Below are 18020 nucleotides of genomic sequence, written 5' to 3' on the forward strand. Positions count from 1 at the left end.
GAGAAATACTTCTGTAAATGACAATCTTTTGATTTTTTTACACACAATTGTATATTTACAGAGTTATTTCTCCCACCCAGCATGGGTATGTGTAAAAATACACCCCAAAACACATTGTACTACTTCTCCCGAGTACGGCGATACCACATGTGTGGCACTTTTTTGCACCCTAACTGCGCTAAAGGGCCCAAAGTCCAATGAGCACCTTTAGGATTTCACAGGTCATTTTGCGGAATTTCGTTTCCAGACTACTCCTCACGGTTTAGGGCCCCTAAAATGCCAGGACAGTATAGGAACCCCACAAATGACCCCATTTTAGAAAGAAGACACCCCAAGGTATTCAGTTAGGAGTATGGTGAGTTCATAGAAGATTTTATTTTTTGTCACAAGTTAGTGGAAAATGACACTTTGTGAAAAAAACAATAAAAATCAATTTTCCGCTAACTTTTGACAAAAAAAAAAATCTTCTATGAACTCACCATACTCCTAACGAAATACCTTGGGGTGTCTTCTTTCTAAAATGGGGTCATTTGTGGGGTTCCTATACTGCCCTGGCATTTTAGGGGCCCTAAACCGTGAGGAGTAGTCTTGAAACGAAATTTCTCAAAATGACCTGTGAAATCCTAAAGGTACTCATTGGACTTTGGGCCCTTTAGCGCAGTTAGGGTGCAAAAAAGTGCCACACATGTGGTATCGCCGTACTCAGGAGAAGTAGTATAATGTGTTTTGTGGTGTATTTTTACACATACCCATGCTGAGTGGGAGAAATATCTCTGTAAATGGACAATTGTGTGTAAAAAAAATTAACAAATTGTCATTTACAGAGATATTTCTCCCACCCAGCATGGGTATGTGTAAAAATACACCCCAAAACACATTATACTACTTCTCCTGAGTACGGCAATACCACATGTGTGGCACTTTTTTGCAGCCTAACTGCGCTAAGGGGTCCAAAGTCCAATGAGCACCTTTAGGCTTTACAGAGGTGCTTACAATTTAGCACCCCCCAAAATGTCAGGACAGTAAACACACCCCACAAATGACCCCATTTTGGAAAGTAGACCCTTCAAGGTATTCAGAGAGGGGTATGGTGAGTCTGTGGCAGATTTCATTTTTTTTTTTGTGCAAGTTAGAAGAAATGGAAACTTTTTTTTTTTTTTTTTTTTCCTCACAAAGTGTCATTTTCCGCTTACTTGTGACAAAAAATAATATCTTCTATGAACTCACTATGCCTCTCAGTGAATACTTTGGGATGTCTTCTTTCCAAAATGGGGTCATTTGGGGGGTATTTATACTATCCTGGAATTCTAGCCCCTCATGAAACATGACAGGGGGTCAGAAAAGTCATAGATGCTTGAAAATGGGAAAATTCACTTTTTGCACCATAGTTTGTAAACGCTATAACTTTTACCCAAACCAATAAATATACGCTGAATGTTTTTTTTTTTATCAAAAACATGTTTGTCCACATTTTTCGCGCTGCATGTATACAGAAATTTTACTTTATTTGAAAACTGTCAGCACAGAAAGTTAAAAAAATCATTTTTTTGCCAAAATTCATGTCTTTTTTGCTGAATATAATAAAAAGTAAAAATCGCAGGAGCAATTAAATAGCACCAAAAGAAAGCTTTATTAGTGACAAGAAAAGGAGCCAAAATTCATTTAGGTGGTAGGTTGTATGAGCGAGCAATAAACCGTGAAAGCTGCAGTGGTCTGAATGGAAAAAAAGTGGCCGGTCCTTAAGGGGTAGAAAGCCCTAGGTCCTCAAGTGGTTAAGGATCCCTTTATCAGTTCACACACATGGGAGAACTGAGGAGAGGGCTGATGATTAACCATGGCTAATAACAACACTTTAAAAATGGCTCTACTCATCCCAAATTGAGACATGGGGATTAGAATACTCTTAACAAATCCATTGTTTAATCATTATAAAATGCAATGAATGAACTAGCAATCTGCTTTAGCTAAAATAACTGCTCGCACATAATGTAGGATTATGAGACACTACCTCTGTTTTAGTGCACTTCTATCTGTAGGCAGCATATTATGAACAATCTTTTTTCCCCTTTAATCTAGTTATTTTTATTTACGTTGATGGGCTGCACTTTGTAAACAGACAACAACAATCCTAAAGATGTATTTTTGAATTGCTCTGCCTCCCTCGTCTGTAGTAGATATGTGCCTTTTATGTGTTAGCTGATTGAGTATGGACAGCTGCTTTGGCTTTGATATAATCTGAGAAGAATTGTCCCTTTTCACAATACAATATTCGCTGAGGCATAATTGATTTCAATTCTAAACCATTCTTTCCTGAACCCGTTGTCTGGGCTCCCCAGTGCAATGTCATTTTAGTTACAGTCAAAGAAATCAAATAAATGTGTCTGATATGATCTTCACACAGTCAGTCCAGACTGTCGAGGAAGAATAAACCATAAGATTTTAGATGACTAACATTTCTCTAAGAAGAGCATGTGCTGCAGCTTTGACTGAAGGAACAAAGACTTTTTAGACATTTCCCAGAAGCCTCTGTACCTCATCTAAGCCATAGATGTCACAGGATCACAATTTTACCTGCTATTTCTGCTGTGGACAACAATCACAAATCAGCTAGCTTATTTGGTAAGAAGGATACGCAATATTGGAGCCTGTCAGTTTTCCTGTCCTCTGCTGCCACATTCAATTCCATCTTTTATAGGCCTTCTTGTATCTCAGTGAATCCTGCTTCTTATTTGCATTAATACATGAAGATACAGTAAAAACAAGGGCTTGGTTGTGTGGGAATTTTATATCTGTTTCACTTATTCTCATTTCAGAAAACATCATATGCCAAATGGGCCATTTCTGGCTAAATGAAAAACTGTCGGCAAACAGAACAAAAAGCCATACCTCTAAATGAGTAAAGTAAAATTAAACCTGAACCGTCATGTGACATGATGAGATAAACATGCACATATGATACTACCCCTATTAAGAAATTAAGTGAAGTCCTTTTTTGTTTTCCAGTACAGGAAGAGTTAAAAAAAACCTTGGAGTTGTTATCTATGCAAAAGAGCTTCTCTGAGCTTGTTGACAGTCTTGATATAAATAAAGCTATATAACTAAAAATAAAAATATGAGACTATGTTCTTTGCTACTAATGTTCTATTTATTAGCCATACTAAACATACAATTCATTATATCATAAGTTTATTTTGACTTCATGTTCACTTTAACCACTTGAGTAACAGCAGTCTCTGGCCCCTTAAAACCACCTTAGCGGTATGGACGAGCTCAGCTCGTCCATTACCGCCAGAGGGTGCCGCTCAGGCCCTGCTGGGCCGATTTTGATCAAATAAAGAGCAGCACACGCAGCCGGCACTTTGCCAGCCGCGTGTGCTGCCCGATCGCCGCCGCTCTGCGGCGATCCGCCGCGAGCAGCGGCGAAAGAGGGTCCCCCCAGCCGCCTGAGCCCTGCGCAGCCGGAACAAATAGTTCCGGCCAGCGCTAAGGGCTGGATCGGAGGCGGCTGACGTCAGGACGTCGGCTGACGTCCATGACGTCACTCCGCTCGTCGCCATGGCGACAGGAGAAGCCAAACATGGAAGGCTGCTCATTGCGGCCTTCCGTGTTACTTTTGGCCACCGGAGGCAATCAGAAGAACGCCTCCGGAGCGCCATCTAGTGGGCTTTCATGCAGCCAACTTTCAGTTGGCTGCATGAAATAGTTTTTTTTTTATTTAAAAAAAACCCTCATGCAGCTGTCCTGGCGATCTTAATAGAACGCCAGGGTGGTTAACCTCCTTGCCGGTTATCCCGAGCTCAGCTCGGGCTAACCTGCGTAGGAGGATTTCTCAGGCCCCGCTGGGCCGATTTTCACGCCACATGGACCTGTCATTCGTGCTAATCTCCCATCACCCTTTCTCTCTGCCATTTCTATGAAAGCAGAGCTTCGCGAGCTGGTCAAGAGCCAATTTCATTGGTTCCTGACCCTGTGAACACTGTGAGCCAATCATTGGCTCACTGTGATCACAGGGTCAGGAGTCAATGAAATCGGCTCTTGACTGGCTCACGGAGCTCTGCTGTCATAGCGACGGCTGGGCGAGTAGGCTGCAGCAACGGCGCAATCAGCAGTAGATTTCAATCATCCTGGTCTGGAAGCAGTTAAAGGAAGATATTGTGGTACCTTTGCAATTTATACAGAAGCAGCATCAATTTTGCTCGGTTGGCCTCAAGCTTGGATTGTACCAGGACTAGAATAATTATGTCAGCAGGATATTCTGTACTATTACTATACTGTTTTAAAGTAACTGCAAGTTTTATTGATCAGAAGATTTAATGTGATCTTAGTCAAAGGCAGACTAAAAAAAGTAGTTCCTTTATGGAATGCATGCAATTCTAATTAACGTGCATTGTAGATGCCAAGTGTCTTTGTAAATATGTGACTGGGAAAAATGTCAGTTGTGGATTTACTAAATAAAAGTGGCCATGTGTACCACTCACAGGTACATACAACCCATGCATGTGACATCAGGAAGTCACCATGTGATTCCCAATCATTTCTAAGTTACTCTTGATGGCCAGAATAACCACCAGCTAATAGCTGGCAGTACTTTTCTACGCATAAAAATATGCAGGAATAACTAATAAAAACTGTTCCTTAGAAAAGCAACAGGAATAATGTTTACCCCAGAAAAGGAAACTGAACTTCTCACCCTCCCTTGCAAAACATCATTGTGCCAGTGTAAAGGGAGAGGGAAAAAAGGGGTGGTGGGGGGTGCTATGTGGTCACCCCCTTAAAGAGGTGTCAACAATGTAGCCATCCCAAACTGGGGAAAATAGGTAATCTATGACCCTCTTACTTGTTTTCGAAAAAGGGAATAAAGGGATGAAATAAAAAAAAAAACAGTAAGTTTAATAAAATTACATTAACTCATTGAGGACGGCAGGCAGTGGCCCCTTTAAAGCAGGAGGGATAGCCATACAATTCCAGGGGGAAAAAACCCACTTACATAAGCATATAAATACTCGTTCTACTCACATAACATATGTATTGTACTGTCCACGTTTTGCTTTCAGTGAATTTCATATAGTAAATAAAGAGAAAACTGTTCCTGGCATTTTCCATTTTTGCTTCTACTGACTGAAGTCAATCCTAATTTAATTTCCTTCCTTTCTCTTTTATTCCTCCTTTACACTACAAATTGGCGTTAGCGGTGTGGCAGGCACCGCCAAAAACAGGCCCTCAGGGAATACAGCTTTAGTACACAGGGTTCCCTGTCTGGCATCCGTCCAAACAGTAAGTGGCACACACTTGCAGTCACTTCCTGTTTTGGGTACGCGGAAGTGCAGGGGAAGTATATTGTAAAAAATATACTTCTGTGCATGCGCGCTGTGACATCATTGCGACGCCGTGTTTCAAGAACCCTGCGTCGCCATAGACTAACATGACTTCCGGGCTGATGCGGATCGCGGCATGTTGTCCCAGGAGCCTCGCGGTAACATAGGTATGTGCTAGTGTTAAATTGGGCACTTCCCGCGCAGTGTTCCGCAACATGGGAAGAATGAACTTCCCCATAGACTTTCATTAGGCTGCGGTAGCAGTGCAGAAATTTTCCACACTGCACTGCCACAGTGTGAAAGGGCCCTTTGAGGACTGGTAAGGGTTAGCCCATCTATGAGGTAGGTGTGCCGAAATCGCTAACGAAAACAGCTTCACAATCGCTAACGAAAACAGCTTCACAAACCTGAAACAGCAAAGTACTTGTAATAATCACATTATCAGTACTCTAATTTTAGCTGCTGGTTTGAATCAAATGGCATTGAGTTAAAAAATATGTAACGTGAACCCCTTCAAGCAAACCACGCTGATCCTCCACTGCACCATTTCCTGCTTCCAGATGCTGCTCCAGCCCTGGGCCACACCACCTGGCATGTTCCCTAAGGAGGTCTGGCAGGAAAGTTCTACCTATTCTCAACAAATATCGGCATCTTTACAGCAATGCTGCTGACCCAGAAGTACTCCTGAAGTAGCACCATTGCTATGAAGAGGCCAAAATATATACAAGGACACTGTGGCAGAACGGCAGAGCTGACAGAACAGAATAGGCGGCAATGGGAACCCTGAGTAGGTAAGTTATGCTGTGGCTTTTTTTTTAAAGGACACCTGAGGTGAGAGTGATTTGGAGGCTGCCATATTTATTTCCTAGTAAACAATGCTAGTTGACTGGCAGTTATGTTGATCTTCAGGCATACATAGTGTCTGAGTTAAAACCCTGGAACAAGCATGTGACTAATCCAGTAAAACCCTCGTCAGCTGAGTCAGTGTACCTGATCTGCATATGCTTGTTCAGGGTCTATGGCTAAAAGCAGGGGCGTAACTAGCAATTATTGGGCCCCCCTGCCATATTTTTGGATGGGGCCCCCCACCCCCCACATTATATGTTCAATATGGACCCCCGTATTAGTATATCAGGAAGTGATTAACATAAGGGCATAGAGGTCAGGGTTAAGTGTAAGGGGAGAGAGAGTGTGAGAGTTAGTGAGTGAGAGAGTGAGTGAGAGAAAGAAAGTGAAAGAGAGAGTGATTAAGTGAGAGAGTGAGTGAGTGAGTGAGTGAGTGAGTGAGTGAGTGAGTGAGTGAGTGAGTGAGTGTGAGAGAGAATGAGTAAGAGAGAGTGTGAGTGAGTGAGTGAGAGAGAGAGAGAGAATGAGTAAGAGAGAGTGTGAGTGAGTGAGTGAGTGAGTGAGTGAGTGAGTGAGTGAGTGAGAGAACGAGAGTGAAAGAGTGAGTGAGTGTGAGTAAGTGAGAGAGAGATAGTGTGTGTGTGTGAGTGAGTGAGTGAGTGAGTGAGTGAGTGAGTGAGTGAGAGAGAGTGAGTAAGTGAGAGCGTGAGTGTGTGAGAGAGTGAGTGAGAGTGAGTAAGTGAGAGAGAGAGTGAGTGAGAATGAGTGAGTGAGTGTGTGAGTGAGAGAGAGTGAGTGATAATGAGTTAGTGAGAGAGAGTGAGTGAGAATGAATAAGTGAGAGGGAGTGAGTAAGTGAGAGGGAGTGAGTAAGTGAGAGAGAGTGAGAGTGAGTGAGAGAGAGTTAGTGAGAGAGTAAGTAAAAGTGAGTAAGTGAGAGAGTGAGTGAGTGAGAGAGTTAGTGAGTGAGTGAGTGAGTGAGTGAGTGAGAATGAGTAAGTGAAAGAGTGAGTGAGTGAGTGAGTGAGTGAGTGAGTGAGTGAGTGAGTGAGAATGAATAAGTGAGAGGGAGTGAGTAAGTGAGAGTTAGTGAGTGAGAGTTAGTAAGTGAGAGAGAGAGTGTGAGAGATAGTGAGTAAGTAAAAGTGAGTAAGTGAAAGAGAGAGTGAGTGAGAGAGAGAGAGAGTGAGTGAGAGAGTGAGTGAGTGAGAGAAAGTGAGTGTGTTAGTGAGTTTTTTTCACTGCTACCACATTACAATGTCAGTGAAATGCAGGGCACAGTAGGGCACAGCAGGGATGAAGCATACCTTTGCACATGATCCCATCCCTCTGCTGAGCCTGTACGGACTGTGTTCTCCTTCCCTGTGTCACCCGACACCACAGTGCAGGAGAGAGAGGCATCTTCCCAGTTTTGTCACCGAACGGAACGCTGCTCTGATGAACTGGCCCAGTTTTTATTCTAACTCTATGTCCACTTGGATAGTGGAGATTGCACATCAGCACACAGGCAGCTAACTGGGGTTGAAAAGGTTAATGCTGCTGATGGGTATTATGGGGTTAATGTATGCCCTGCATGACTTTGCACATGCTCAGTAGCATTTGTATGCTATTCTGTCGGGTATGCTAAAATGTTGGAACACCAGCATGCACAGCCAGCATCAGAGGGCAGAGGAATAGATTCAGCAGAAGCGACCATCTCCACTGTAAGCTACTGGCAGGATGTAACTTCCTGTGAGGAAAGGGAAGTAGCGAGTGGCTCTGATGCTGACCGGGGACTGCTAGGATATGTGTTTCTGACAGGGACAGTGTTACATCTACGTTGCAGGCTACCTCTTTACTGCCCCTGTGTGCCGCCTGTACTCTTTGTACGCTGCCTGCCCTCCTCTGCAAAGGATCGCCTTATGCAGGCAGCCAGAGTGTGAGGGCCCCTGTGAGTCTCCGGGCCCACCTGCAGTTTAGGGGCCTGCAAAGGCTATTGTTACGCCCCTAGCTAAAAGTATTAGAAATACAGGATCAGGACGACTGCCAGGCAACTAGTATTGTCTAAAAGGAAATAAATATGGCAGCCTCCATATCACTCTCACCTCAGGTACCCTTTAACAGCTCATTAAAATCAAGTTTAGGGGGGCTTGAAGTGGGCGTAGTCAGTGAAGGAAGGGGCATTCTTATGGGGAGAACTGCCACTTCATCCCCGCCCATATTACCGAAGGGGGAACTAGACAAAAAGGATGGTTCTGTGACATTTGTCAGGAGAGTATTGTACCGTGCTAGCCATAAGTAAAATAAGTTTTGAATCAGGATGATACCATTTATTGGCTAACTTATGAGAATAAGTGTAAGCAAGCTTTCAGCTGTGTAGCCTTCGTCAGACTCAATCCTGTCACAGCACCACATATACAATTCTATAAATAAAATGCAAACACCCCTTCAGCTCAGGGGTACTTTAAAGAGAACCTGAACTGAAAATAAAAAGTCAAAATAACCATACACAGGTCATACTTACTTCCTGTGTAGTCTACTCTTTTTTCTACTCTTTTAATCTTTTTCTCCTCTCCTGCGTCCCATTTGTCCACTGTGATCAATTGAATTCTCCATCCTCCATTTTAAAAATGGCCATTACCCCATAACAGCTTCCTGGTCAGCACACTGTTAAACTGTAATATCACCCACTTGAGCCATAGGGAAACATAGACATTACCTTGCACATTCAGTTGTAACTGACAGCTGCTGATATATAACTGACAGCAACTGGTATATTTTAGTTCTGACAAAAGATTGTCAGAACTGGAAGGGATCACTTTAAGAAGAAAATGGTAAGCTTCTGAGAGGAACTGACTGCGAGGTAAGTATGAAATATTCATTTGCAGCTACGTCATGTGTTTATATTAAATAATTTTACTCACTTCAGGTTCCCTTTAAGGTTCAATAGTCTTTCTTTTAATTTTTCCTCTATGATCACGGTGATTGTTTCACAGTGATCACAGGTTCAGGAGCCAATGAAAATAGCTCCTGAGTGGTGCACAGAACTCACCTGTCATTAGAAAGCTCAGTTAAGCACAAGATTGTATCTGGATTGTGGAAGCCGGTGTAGTGAAATCAGGCTTCAGTGTCCACAAGCTGCACAGGCGGAGTAGATTTTACTATGAGCAGTCTCCAGGGAGTTCTCTACTTGTCAGTAATATAGTCATTTTCAACACATTCTTGATTGACTAGAGACATTTTCAATTCAAATATCCAGTTCATGGAAATTTCTGTATTTATTTAATCTCTATGAACCTAAATTTGAAATGAAAGTATGCAGATGTTTCTCTTTAGTGCATTGGGGCTCTTGAACAAAGTGTACAGCACTACAAATGATGCATCTGCCAATCAGGAGTTAGTCTCATGATAATAAATGACTTCATGTGAAAGTAAGCCCTGGATAGATAAAAGGAACTCACTACAGAGCAATTCAAGCTCTTTTCTGTAGTAAGTGCAAATAAAAAGAGTGTCACTAAAAATGTGCAAAGCCTTTTTGATGCTACATGGAAAGCAGGTAAAAATGGCACCAGAGACACCGTGTTTAAAATGGCACCGCCACAGGAGGCAATGTTAAAAGATGGGCGGGTATAAGCAGTTGTAATATGCTAATCACAATTACGTGAAATTACGGCCATATGTAAGTACGATTTGGAAGTTAAGTAGATTTTGAGCAATTTTGTGCCGATTTTAGCGATTAATAGCAAAGCTCCTACACATGCCATCATCACCAAAATTCTTATATACGTTATTAATTTTTTGAAAAAACCTTGAAGTTTTTAAGAAAATTAATTTTTTAAAATACAAAGGAAAATTATTTTTAAACTGTACATTTTCAGAGTTTAAAAACCATTTTTCCTTTGCACTTTTAAAACCGATTTTCTCAAAAACAACAATGCTTTCCCCAATTCTCCTCAACACACATAGCAGTTTTGGTGATGATAGCATGTATGAGGGGTTTGCTATTAACCGCTAAAGTCAGCGCGAAATTACAAGAAAATTACACGAAAATCCAAAATTATGGTTACTAATTATGGTTACAAACAAAAATTAATTATGGTTTTTCAAGAAATTTTGCATTACATTTTTGCATCGTAATTGCAAATCTAATTATAATGCAAAATTAGGGTTATGCGAAATTCATGCTCATCACTAATAGCTGGTAATTTGGGCGCTAACAGGTGCTTGAGGTTTATAGCCACAATGTATCACTTATAGGCACTAATCGCGGTGAGGGAAAGAAGGCAGAGTTCTTTAGTGTTAGGAGTATGGGGGGTTAAGGTTAGGCACAACAGAGGTGCTTAAGGTAAGGCACCATGGGTGGGGGTTAAGGTTAAGCACCACCAGGAGGTGTTAGGGTTAGGCATTGGTAGAGGAGGGGGCATGTGTAAAAGTAGAGGAGGGGGGTTATTTATTTATTTTTGGTCTTCAATACAACAAAAGCTACATAAAATACAAACATTTTCCTAACAAAATGGTTTAACGGCCCATTTAAAAAAAATCAAAATATATTTTTAAATGACAACAAAGGGGAAAATATATATGAAAGGCATATATGAATTGACAGGTCTGATATTCACCTTTATTTAAGCTTTATTTATTACATAACATAACCACTCAGGAATTATTTTTATTGGATTGACTGCTTTGAGCAAACATCTAATTCCTTATTACTGTAGATGCTCTAAACCAGGGGTCTCAAACTCGCGGCCCGCGAGCCATTTGTGGCCCTCGATTCAATATTTTGTGGCCCTCGCCAGCAAAAGCTTCCTTATAGTTCGCTTAAGTGCTCCCAAGTAATCCGCCGCATCCCCGTCGCTAAACGACGGCGCCTCTGCCCGCCCCTCTCACTCTTCCTTCACAGAGAGGGGCGGGGAGAGACAGCAATGCGCCGCGATTGACGTCAGGAGGGGCAGAGCTGAAGCTGAAAGCTCTGCCCGTTCCAGGAAATGCCGGCGGATTGCCCCCTGGGCGACTTGGGGGCTCTGCAGCCCTCGTTTTGCGGCGGGGACACGGCGGATTACTTGTAATGGGAGCACTGAAGCGAACTATAAGGTAAAATAGGCAAAATAGTTCGCTAATAGTTTGCTTCAGTGTGAATTTGATTTTGAAATAAAAATCAATGCAAGGGACTTGGGGGGGGGGGGCGATAGCTGCTGATTGACTTTTTTTGTGAAATCCCTTATGCGGCCCAGCCTCATCCTGACTTTGCCTCCTGAGGCCCCCAGGTAAATTGAGTTTGAGACCCCTGCTCTAAACTGTAGTAAGAAAGCCTGAGTGTGTGCTAAATGAAATATTTCTAAGCTTTAGGTCTGTGATATAAAAGCACTGATATTACAGCAGTATATGTCATATTCCTCGGTAGGGAGCAGCTGGCCACTACCTTAACAGTTAATGCAGCACACACCGTTAACACTAACTTTACCAGTAGTAGTAGGGCAGAAAAAATAAATCAATACATTGCAAAGTGAGATGTTTCAAATATAGAAGAGAGATCAAGAAATGATTGATACTCTGGGTAATTCGTTCATGTAGTGTGATCCACAATCAGCCTGCTAGTCATCATCTTTACTACTGGTAGACAAGAAAAAAAACAGCAAAACAGCATCAACTACCATTATCTATAAACATACTCACTAACAATGTGATAGGCTAAAAGTTTTTTTTAAATATAAGTGATGGTTCTGTAGTACTGTGCATGGCATTGTCCAGAGTTTTGAATAAGGAAAAGCTACACAAATTATTTGTTTTTAGCTGGCTGCATAGGTGCCATGCTGACTTCCTGTGCTAATGTCACGTACTGCTGAGGTGGACTGATCAGCAGTCTATAAGCTGTCCAAACGTCTACACCTATCCTATCTTTACCCACAGGAGGCATTCTGGGAGGATGCAAAGAGATATCAGAGGAGAGTTAAGCTGAATTGACCTTTGCTATTATCAGTAGTTGGTAGCAGCAAAGGTCAGTTCAGGTGCCAATCAAACACATAGTCAAAAAGTCAGGAAAAGGTCACAACAGGAGAACAATCCAAATAATACCCAGCTGCTTAGTACTAGCAACTAACCACCATCACAGGCGTGGATCTCAGACAGGAAGAACATTTTATGTATGCAGCAACCAATCAAAGACATGAGCAAATCAGGCTCCCCAAGACAATACTTTGCCCAGAGTGAGCCAGAAGGATTTGACTGTATGCAACACAAGCTCGCCTGGATGGTCGATAGCCTAGAGAATTGGGATAGATGAGCTCCAATACCCAGAGCAATCACTGGGTAGCAGCAGCATTCCTGCTAGCTTTCTGACTAACAAGTTGACTAAGAGCATAATGGGAATACACAGGACAAATGCGTGCCTGCAGGAAACCAGGTGAGTTCCAATTCCTAGTGGCAACCAGTATGCAAAAAAAAACAGATAGTGATGATCACTGCAATTAAAACCACAAAGAATAGTGAAGTGTCTGAAGGAAAGTTCTAAGAGGGCCTTTTAGTTTAGGAGCCCAAGTGTATTCATAACCTGTGTAATCCACTTTCCTATGCCATAGGTTTTAACTTAACCTGGCACTATTCCAAACTAAAAAAATATATATATATTTGTCAGGCTTTTGATCTTTTGATGCAGTTTACTCAGTGAATATGTTGAGTTAGTGGCCAGCACATTTGCCTTGCAGTACTACAGTCCCAGGTTGAAATCTTGGGCAGGACACTGCATGGATCTTAAACACTAATGTCTTGAACACTAATTACATACCAGCAGGTTATTTGGCTATCCCTCTTATTGGCCTTAGATTGTGGTCGGGATGTTAGACTGTCAAACACAGTTGAGATGTTAGACTGTGAGCTCTCTGAGGAACAGTAACATTAATTATTCACATAAAGCATGAAAAAAAGTGTTAAGTGTTACATAATGACATTTAATTTTCTACAACACTTTAGAGAGTAAACTGAATAATTCATGTCACTAATTTCCCTCACAGGAGCTCACAATCCAATGTTACCACTGTAGTCAAAGATCCCTAGGATAGTTTCAAGCAAGCCTGAAAGGAATTGTTTTGTTTTTTTAAAAGGGGGGGGGGGGGAGAAAACACAGGAAAGGCATTCAAAGTACACGCAGTGCCCAGGGTGTGCATCAAAGCTGGTACTCAAGCTCTGCTTATGACCTTCAACCACTTAACCATATTTATTAGCTATCCATACTTCACCCTAAAAACAATTGGGTAAAATCGGCATTGTGATAAGCTGCCCAGGTATGTCTTTTCTCAGTCCCACCTCCTTCCTTAATTTATTGAACATGTCATGCATATCCATGAAAATCGCTTCATAAAAAAGGATCTTTTGACATTAGCTCCTACATTAATTTTGGTAAATAGAAGCAAAAAAGAAGTGTTTACATGCATGTGTTTGTGTCCTTTAGGCTTGGATTACAGCAAGAAAACTCGAGTATCAATGAGTGACATTACATTAAATTACAAACAACTACACTGTGCTTATTAACTACGACATTATCTAACTAAAGATTCCATGTAAAATAAATATATTAGAAAAACCTCCTTAGTGCGGTAAACTCACCTGTGTTCACTCTTAAAAGGCAAAACTGGAGATTTTGAAGATTTATTACTCTTAAAATAAATAAGAATCCCCTTAAATGTAGAGGTTGAAACTGATAAGAAGGGGAAAACAGCTAAAAGAAATATAGAAAAATGTTAAAACAACATGGTTGTCATCAAGGTCTCCTGTTTATTGTCTTTGATCACATCAATTTCTGGTAGGACTTTATTGTATGTGAGCCAGAATTTAAGGAGGCCACTCAGTTATCTTTTTCTCTCAACATTCCTTTGTTGTCTTCTCTCATTCGTTCATAAAGCTGCACTTGATCTTCTCTAGGATCCATCTGACAGCCTCCTTCTTTCACAAAGTATACATCTGCCAGTCCACCTGAATAGGCATCTCTCCGGCCAGCATGGCACACTGCCCTTCTAGCTAGCTGACGAGCTTCCTCTTCCTTCATTCCAGGTTTGTAGCCTTCATCTATAATGCTGTAAGCATATGGAGAGCCTGATCCAACAGAAAGGATTTCTGAGCTCAGACGGGTTCCATCATTATATACATAGCAGATACAAGGTCCATTCCTGTCCCATCCACACAAAGTAAAGGCAGCACAGACATCTGTTCCTCGGAATGGCCTCATCAAGAAGCTCAGCATTCTAGCTGCTCCTCGGACACTGGGCATGTTCCCATTCCTCACCTGATAGAGCCTGCACTCTCTTGCCAAAACTCGAGCAAAGAAGTGAGTGTCTGCACAACTTCCAGAAGTAGTGGCCAGTAAATGACTGTGAATAAGGAATGCTTTGCGGTGGTCAGGGGTGCAAACTAGACCTCCAGCAGAGGCGCGTGTGTCCGTTGCTACAGCAACACCATCTGCATATAGAAAGGCAAGGGTGGTAGTGCCATGTGCTGGTGGTGGGGGACCCGTGCTGGGGTGGTTGGAAGAAGATAAAGTCTTAATCAGAAGTGGAGGCCTCAATAAACTTGAATTTGGGAGTAGATGAATGTTACTCCCTCCTGGCGGTGGTGAAGATTCTACATTCCAACCACAGACACTCTGCAATGCCATTTCCTAGCATATGATTGGGAAGAGTATTCCTCTCAGTGTTTTAGCTCTCCATGTAAAAGCAATAAAGTGAAGAGGATGATGTCATACATACACAACATATTTATACTGGACTGATGCCGGATATCATGTATCAGTGTCTGTGCTTTAAGACACAAGATCTATTTTATGATGCTTCATTTGAAGTAGCTCACCAGACTCTTTAAGATGCGGCTCCTGGATAACATTGCCAGGATAAAATGTCAGAAGAAGCTTGACAGAAAGGAAGCAGAAGTGATAGATAAGGAGAAGCCGCTTCTTGATGCTTTGGTATTAACCTTTAATATTCCATACAGTACTATGTGCTTCTTCCATGCATCTGTGTATTCTGCATACTGAACTGCTGTAATCAGTAGCGTAGGGGGACAGAGGTCGCAACCGCACCAGGGCCTTTGGGCCTGAGGGGCCCTCCCTCAACCACAATATTAGCTCTTTACTGGTCCCATGCTAATAATAATCACGTCTATAAATGCTTTGAATAGTAGTAATCATTAACAAACTGTTCCCCATCCCCTTCTTGCACCTCTGACACTGTAGTTATACTTGATTGTCTTTCAATCAATTGTTATGAATAGAGTGCTTGGGGTGCCCAATGCACTGGGGCCCACAGCTTCTTAGCTATGGCACTGGCTATAATATTTATCAAAGAGATCGTTTACTGAGAGAGACCAATCATTTTAAACCACAGATAGTGACAGATGCGTTAAGAGGATTGAAGTTGAATTCTGTACTTTTTAGTGTTTATTGCAAAGAGTGTTTTGGTTCCTGATGATTCACGGTCACCATATAATAACTGGGTACATCCACAGGTGTAACTACTGGGGAGCGCCTGCATTACTGGACAGTGCCTGATATTCCTGGGGGTCAGGTCCGGTTCTCTCATGAAGCAAGGTGAAACATTTGCATCAGGTGCAGATATTTCAGGGGCAGCATGTTTGTACTGTGTGTACCTTCCTGAGGAGGGATGGAGTGGCCGTGGGTGAGCAGTGTGTCGGTCACAGACTCACAGCCAGCCAGTGTGCTATTGTGTTGAGCTGCAGCATATCATGTGAGAGCATTAAATGAAGAGTGAATTGTTGGGTGCCGTGCGACCATTCCAAATTGGGAGGTGGAGAGGGTCATCCTCACAAGTTTGCCTCTGGCAGCAAAAAGTCTTGAACCGGCCCTGTGGGGGGGGGGGGGGGGGGACATGATGATGGGGGGGGTAAGGTCATTTCTGCAAAGGAAGAAAGTTGTCATAGTGGCCAAACATGTTAAGGGTAGAGCAGGGCTGGTTCTAGTTACAATTGGGCCCCTGGGGAAAATTAACGTAGCGCTCCCCTGAATCCCTTTCACCCATAATTAGCATTAGTGGCACTTTATTTCTGTGCAAATTACACTCAGGGCCCCCAAGCCAATTGCTGGATTCCCCCAGGTGCACCCCAACTTTATTTTGGTCTGTGCATCCGTTGCAGCATTTTTGGCAGTGTTGTGACTCACCTGTTTCCAGCCGGTGTGCTCCTCTATTAATCCATGCATTCCGTCTTCATTCTCACAGGGTCAGGACACCTCTCCTGCGTGACCTGGCTTATATTACTGCACACCAGACAGATCACATGACTCTTTGGGGGCCAAAAATAAAGTTGGGAAAGACCTGGAGGACTCGGCAGCGCTCGGGTGTCCTGGGGCATTTGTCCAGTTTGCCCCTTTGGAATCCCAAAACTTTTGTGGTAGTGTTCTGTGGACTGATGAAACAAAATTAGAACTGTTTGGGCCCATGGATCAACGCTATGTTTGGAGGAGGAATAACAAGGCCTATAAAGAAAAGAACACCTTGCCTACTGTGAAGCATGGCGGGTGGTCAATCATGCTTTGGGGCTGTTTTGCTTCTGCAGGTACAGGGAAGCTTCAGCGTGTGCAAGGTACCATGAATTCTCTTCAGTACCAGGAGATATTGGATGAAAATGTGATGCAGTCCATCACAAACCTGAGGCTTGGGAGACGTTGGACTTTTCAACAGGACAAAGATCCCAAGCATACCTCCAAGTCCACTAGAGCATGGTTGCAGATTAAAGGCTGGAACATTTTGGAGTGGCCATCGCAATCATCAGACTTAAATCTGATTGAGAACCTCTGGTGGGACTTAAAGAAAGCAGTTGCAAACCTAAGAATGTGACTGAAACTGGAGGCTTTTGCCCATGAAGAATGGGCTAAGATCCCCGTAGATCGCTGCAAGTCACTTGTGTCAAGCTATGCTTCACATTTAAAAGCTGTTATAACTGGAAAAGGATGTTGTACTAAGTACTAAGAATACATGTCACTTGGGGGTTGAATCAAACTGATAATGATGTGAGCACAAAAAAGACATTTGTGGTTATTTCATTATAAATGTTATGTTAGATTTGTCTGACTTACAAGTGCCTCTTTGATTTCATTGTAAACAAGATGACTGAAATGATCAAAATCAATATCAAACTGGGCAAATCACTCAATTTCAGTGGGGGTTGAATAATTTTGAACACAACTGTAAGAATGCACCTTTAACGGATTCTAAATAATGTGAAATGAGCCTAAATTGTTTTTACATTCCTCCCAATATATCAAAATGTACTGATTATACAGATGATAGATATAAATGCAGCTATGTACTCTGGAAAGCTCGTGTAGTATGTCAGCACAATATAAATAAAGGAAATAAATAAGTGCATAATAATGGCAAGCTAATTGCCTTCCACCTGAACAATGGCCCTAAACACATTAGAAAACAAATGCCTTTGGGAGCAGGAGCAGAAAGCTCTGCAGAATTTCTGGCTGCTATATAAATGAGTAAAATAATTAAATTTATGTTGTATGTTAAAGACCACTTGACCCAGAATTGATGTTTCAGTTTAATTTGGCTGCTGGCTTATTGAATAACATATTGACATTGTGCATCTCTTGGTTTCCTAAATACTGAGATCACCACAGAAATGTTCCCAAATGGGGACACTGAAAGCAATAACCTTTGCTGTAACTCATTTTGTACTCTGACAAAACAAACTGTTTTTTTCCTGGGTTGAGGCTTGAGCACACTGCTGCGTAGCTAATTGGATTTCACAATGCAACGCAACATGCACACAGCACTGTCTGAGGAAACACTGGTGCACTGTGTAGCAGTACATTGTCTCAATGCATTTTTGCACGCAGTTCTGCAGCTTTAAAATGGACCAAACAAATAC

The 18020-nt window shown here is 42.2% G+C and overlaps 1 protein-coding gene across 1 annotated transcript; it reads right to left on the minus strand.

Annotated features, from left to right (window-relative positions):
• Positions 1–13848: 13848 nt before the first annotated feature.
• On the minus strand, positions 13849–14832 carry LOC137555054 (proteasome subunit beta type-11-like). The gene has a single exon (XM_068271540.1). The coding sequence runs from the start codon at positions 14785–14787 to the stop codon at positions 13981–13983; it is 807 nt and encodes a 268-aa protein (XP_068127641.1). The 5' UTR covers positions 14788–14832; the 3' UTR covers positions 13849–13980.
• Positions 14833–18020: the final 3188 nt, after the last annotated feature.

This window comes from Hyperolius riggenbachi, chromosome 1, assembly GCF_040937935.1.
Source record: "Hyperolius riggenbachi isolate aHypRig1 chromosome 1, aHypRig1.pri, whole genome shotgun sequence".
NCBI classification, from domain to species: domain Eukaryota; kingdom Metazoa; phylum Chordata; class Amphibia; order Anura; family Hyperoliidae; genus Hyperolius; species Hyperolius riggenbachi.